The 5,701-nt window shown below is 34.8% G+C and overlaps 1 protein-coding gene across 2 annotated transcripts in view; it reads right to left on the reverse strand.

Annotated features, from left to right (window-relative positions):
* The window catches only part of LOC132162566 (uncharacterized), a 9,320-nt gene extending 3,870 nt beyond the window's left edge, over nt 1-5,450 (reverse strand). Inside the window, exons 1-12 of one of the 2 annotated variants that reach the window (XM_059572813.1) lie at nt 5,414-5,450; nt 5,237-5,257; nt 5,041-5,141; nt 4,682-4,739; nt 4,528-4,571; nt 4,326-4,406; nt 3,577-3,647; nt 3,330-3,440; nt 3,059-3,141; nt 2,186-2,402; nt 786-869; nt 80-459 (exon numbers count right to left, since the gene is read on the reverse strand). In XM_059572813.1, the coding sequence (XP_059428796.1) occupies nt 393-459; nt 786-869; nt 2,186-2,402; nt 3,059-3,141; nt 3,330-3,440; nt 3,577-3,647; nt 4,326-4,406; nt 4,528-4,571; nt 4,682-4,739; nt 5,041-5,141; nt 5,237-5,257; nt 5,414-5,435 (960 nt within the window). In that variant the 5' untranslated portion in view covers nt 5,436-5,450 and the 3' untranslated portion in view covers nt 80-392. Of the gene's footprint in view, nt 1-79; nt 460-785; nt 870-2,185; nt 2,403-3,058; nt 3,142-3,329; nt 3,441-3,576; nt 3,648-4,325; nt 4,407-4,527; nt 4,572-4,681; nt 4,740-5,040; nt 5,142-5,236; nt 5,258-5,413 lie in introns of those variants that run through there. The other variant, XM_059572814.1, reaches the window with a different exon arrangement.
* Nucleotides 5,451-5,701: the final 251 nt, after the last annotated feature.

Here is a 5,701-nt window from a genome sequence, read left to right on the forward strand (position 1 = left end):
AGATAACAATATGAGAAATAAGGTCAAGCACAAATATGACCCACTTGTCTGGTTAAAGTCACTACCTCAATGATGGAGTAAATCATTTTATCTTATAGCAAGACGTCACAATTAATCACCCATAATAATTATGCATGTAATTATAATAAAGATTGAAGCTTTGCAATTTCCAATTCCAAATCTGGATGTAATTAGCAAATAAAATACAAATGTAGATGTAACACTCATTGGGCTCCCTGTCCAATAAATTCCTTTTTGATGCCGAATTTTACTCACAGAAGAGTAACCGAGACTCGTCGCTTTCTCAATAGAGTGGAGGAACAGAGGAACTGAAAAGTCTTTGTAATGAACGAATAGGGTTTTAGTGAAGTTTCCTGAGAAGTTGGGTTCTCTTAAGAGTCACGACCATCAGCAAGGAGAGCATCTGCCGCAGAATCCAAGTCATGAGGAAAGAAAACCCTGCACAACAAGATAGTCTTATAGAGCAAAACAATGCACGTCTGTGATGGTGAATGAAAAAACCAAAATATTGATAAAGCAATTATTGTGGCAAACAGAAAATATCATGCTCAGGTTACTCTCACATGAGTTGCTACAGTTGGGATGAAAAAACAAAAAAGAAGAAATTTGTGAGCACAGAGAATTACTGATCAACGTTACAATCTGATATTCCCAAGGAAGGGAATCATAAACCAGTTACAACACTAAAATTGGCAGAACATCCACTTCTATGCAGTAAGCAGTTCCATCACTCTATGAGAGTAGATATATATCAACAAAATTACCTGCATGTGTTGTGGTACAAGGTCCTGCTCAGCTGATCTATATCATTAATGCTTTTAGAACCAGCCACCACCTCCAGAACTTGCCTACAAAACATGACCATATTGTCTCAAGAAACAAGTAAAAAGTTACGAGCTAATTTGAAACCAGATGGAGATGTAAAGAAGTGCACTCATTGACATTTTAAAAATTATCATAATTAATGCTCGACAAATTGGAACTACGTGTCTGAGTTTCAAGTTTTAGCACATTAAACAAGTAAAACAGAAGAGGATCGTGAGAGTTTCCCAAGTGCCAAGAAGAAGGTTGTCTAAACAAAGAGATTCACATATGCACCATAGAACAACATACTCATGTTGTATCTCAAGGATGATCATCTCTGAATGACAATCTTTATATTACAATAAAAGGAGATGTATACCCAGAAGCAATTCATGTGATATCCTTAGTAGCTTCCATTACTAAATCCCAAACAAACATTCTATCCTGAACATGCATAAGTTTCTTTATTAAGACTCAAGAAAAATAAAAAATCGATCCCTGTCTTTAATGCGTTTAAAAATTACTACCTATTTTTTTTTTTTTTTTAATAAAAAAAAATACTATCTAAGTTTTAATCACTTTGAAAATCACTGCCTCTACCAGCTTTTTGTCCAAATTGCTGACAGAGTTTCTGCCATGTCAACTAGTTGCCAAGAACATGTTATACATACAATCTACGTGAAATTCTAATTGTATCCAGCAAAAAAACAATGAAAGAAAACAAAACAAAAAAGAGCATTAAAACCCAAAGGAGGTGAGTCCACCCCTCTACCTTTTCTTTCTTTCTTTCTTTTTTTCCCCTTATTTTTGGTTTTTTGCTTGATATAATTGAAAATTTGAGACAGATTCTAGGTATAACGTGCCCTTCCAAATACATAGTTATGGGTGATTGGCTGACGTGGCAAAAATTCTGTCAAAACTTTGGATGGAAAAACTGACAAAAAGAATGATTTTTAAAGTAAATTAAACCTAGATAATGATTTTTTTTAGTAATTTTAAATGCATTTAAACCCAAGGACTAGTTTTTTATTTCCCCTAAAACAAAATGCATGGCCTGCATACCTAACCTTGTTTCATTCTCCCTTGTAGTAGAGGGTACTCACTTATTGCGGTTACTGAGGTGACTACCCTCAGAAACACCTGGACGAGTTTGCATTAGTTAAAGTTACTACCATTTTTTTTCTATAGGAACAAAATATTAATGGCCATTTATTATTATTTTTTTCTTCAAATAAATATGTCATTTAGTAACACTATATGGTATCTATCCATTAAAAGTTTTCAATCAGTAATATAAAATTTCATCTAAAAAGGAGTGAAATTTAAAAAATAAAAAACAGTACATAAAAAAAATACTGACCGAACTAAACAAGGTTCATTGCGGCCTTTAACAATGCACTCCTGATTGTACTTCTCTTTTTTCTTAGAGGGCCAGACGGATTTCACAAAATTAATCCCAGCATGAGTGTTCTTTATTTCACAATATGGAGAATCTGTCTCAATCATCATTCTCTCCACAGGAATGGCCCTCACGACATCAAAATTATCAGTTGTCTTCAGAGAGCAACCATTTACTCCTGTTTAGTACCAAAAAGTGTGTAATAGTCATGAAATTGACCAGGATAAGTAACTAGTGATAGCTTCAAAATTAAATCCAGGGTGTGAACTAGAGGGGAAAAAAATTCAGAAGTTTCCAAAAGCATGAGAATAAATTTGAGGTATAGAGGTTGGTTTCCAGACATAAGGCAGAAAAAGCAGATTTTATCTCCATCAACTATTGTGTAAGTGTATGTTAGAAAACTGATAACCCCTCTCTAAATCAGCAAAACACTAAAGTTGATTCAAAATCAATATCCCCTAAATATTATCAATTTTTGGTCTTAAAGTCATTATTGTCACAATTAGTGATTCCTTGATAATATCATGATGCACTGTGGTTAGTCTAAATTTTGCAATTATTGTCACCGCTTCAAGACATCTCAAGTTATCACAATGAGTAGATGGATGTTGATGGGACAAGCCTGCCTGGAAATTCAGATGCCAGCCCCCTTCCCCAAACAATTATGAAACATGCCCTTTCTGTGGTTTCTAAAGAAGACAAAGCCCTTAGATGAGATCTATCCAGTACCATATTTAACCTCAAAATATTATATTATGTATCATGTCATTGTGTTCAATAAACTGCATAAAAAGAAAATAGATGTCATAAAGCCAACAAACAGGTAACTTTCACCTATATAAATATTACTGAATGAAAGAAGCTTATCACAATCTTCTGCGCTACCAGTAAATGAATGGGCAACTCCAGCACTGAACCTGTGAAACAAGCAGAAGAAATGCAATAAAAGCCATGCACAGCAGCATGACAAATGACAAAAATGAAACTAAAAAACTTGAAAGTTTATATACTTATAATGTCAACGGATTTTATAACAAGCTTAAACTAGTAACAACCTTAACTAGTACATTTCAATTCTGCAAATTATGAGGTTCAGAAATTGCACCTGTCTTTATTTCTCTCTACAATTTCACAGAAATCTTCAGTAGCTGCACGCATATGTAGAAACATGGGCAGCTTTGTTGCATATGCCAACTCGAACTGCTTCTCAAAATACCTAGCTTTCATAATGCAGACAAATGATGCAAGATGCAAAAACATTCGATTGAAATAAAGAGAGGAGCGTTTTAAAAAAAAGGCACAGAATAAAATGGATGTGCAGCAAAACACTATTTTACTGAGAAACCACTTACTTCTTTTGAATCTCTGCCGCGCAAAAGTGAAGCCTGTCATAGTCTAAACCACATTCACCAATTGCCACCACCTGATGTACAACATTGGAGCACCATATAAAGAATAATTTTTTGAAACTAAGAGATGTGACCATATTGTTCATCTACCTAACAGTATCTGTATCAGGATAAGAAGAATTTTGCTATAGCATGTTGGCATTGTTAAGAACAATATATAAATTACAAAAACAACAAAACAACTAGAGTAATGCTGTATACAACAAACCTCTCACCGCCTCCCCGCCCCCCCAAAAAAAAAATCCAAGGGTTAATAGGCACCGCCACATTAGCCTAGTGGGATGAAGGTGACATGGGAGTTTATTATATAGCATTTCTCAAACAACTATCATCTAGTTGAATATTCAAAAGTCATATTGCAAAATTCTGCTATAAGCTGCACACAAATACCAATCCAATGTAAGACAGAAAAAGGTCATTCTTTTAGATTCCATTATCTTCCCAAAGAGCCATGCCCCCTGTACAACTAACCCCTAAACTTTCAACTTCTCTGCATATCCAATTTGCAACTGTTCACATCTACATCAGCTGCAACTAAAGTACAATTTGCACTATTATATCCATCTCTCAAAAAAACATGTTCATGGAAGTGCTTCAATAAAGAAGGTACAGACAGTAAATAAGACCCATTTAAACATATATCTTTTGCAGATGGTCTATACTTGAAATGCATGATCCAGACAATACAATACCTTTCCCTTCTCAATTCCCTCTCTGGCCAACGACAAAAGAGCCTGAAAATGATTTTCTGGATCCCCACTCTCTTCGAACTCCTAAACAAAACACAAGATCCCACAATCACAAACATTTATAACAAAATTACACCATTAAACTCGCAATTAACATGTATAAGAAAAAATCAGTGAAACATAAATCTAAGGAACAATAAGCAACCTTGCATCGTGTTGGGTGCACACCAACTGTACAGAAAAGCCTTCCTGTAACGAACAATGAACCATCAAATTGGTGAACACCCTTATGTAGAAACATATACAGAATGTTCATAACGAAGAACACAAGAATGTGATGCATGTATTGATTAACAAACCATCCGTTTCTGCAATTGCAAGTGCTTCTTTTGATTCTTCAAGTGACCCGCCAGTCACCTGCACCACAGGTCCACAAACCTAATCAGAACCACGGAGCTACAGCACAACCAAATTAACCAAATTGAACACTATAATGAATGTAATGGTTCTATAATCTATTGGAATTCATAACTACTATTTCTGAATTTGCTAATTCTCTGTCTAATTTTCCTCGTTCACTTACTATGTCTATGTTCAAATGGTTTCCTCAACTTCACTAAGCCCATCAATGGTACTAGAGTAATCTAACAAGTCAAAATTCAATCTTTTTGGTTCTTAGGAACCAAATCATTGACAAAAATTAAATCATATGACTTACAATGATTCGGTCCACGCCGGCACTCCAAGCCCTACTCAAAACCGCGGCAATATCCGAAACGTGGCATTGCTTGCCATTGTAGATCCCTTTGAACATACCATCTGTTTTGCGAAATGTGGCATTCAAATTTGAGTGCTAAAGAAAGGTGAAGTTCGAAAAATGGGACGACATGTGTTTGATGAAATGCCTGACTGACCTGTGAAGTTGACGGCTATATCTGTTTTTGAGAGGAGCGAGACGGAAAATAAAATCACAATCAGAGATAATGAGTAATGGTTAGTTAGTTGGGGCTAAAAAATCCCAGAATGATTTATCGCACTGCAAACAAAAAGAAAAGAGAAATGCTATTTTGAAGAATTGAAGAGTTGCTTGCCTATCATACGCACTTTCGCCATTGTGAGCTCGGAACGTGAAAGAGAGTAATGGTTGATTAGTTTTGTCCATTTGCCACTTTAAAGACCAAAAACAAAAAAAAACGAAACTTTTAGACTAAAAATTATTAGATTATAAATACACATACTTAACATGAGGGATAATTTAGTTAATTTTTCCAACTTTTTCATCTAACTGAACAATAAAAAATTGAGCAAAAGAGACAATCATAAACAGAAACCAAAACTTTGAATTAAGAAATGAGTTGTAACATTAAAGTTTTGTGATC

Source organism: Corylus avellana, chromosome ca9 (genome assembly GCF_901000735.1).
Source record: "Corylus avellana chromosome ca9, CavTom2PMs-1.0".
Classification (NCBI taxonomy): domain Eukaryota; kingdom Viridiplantae; phylum Streptophyta; class Magnoliopsida; order Fagales; family Betulaceae; genus Corylus; species Corylus avellana.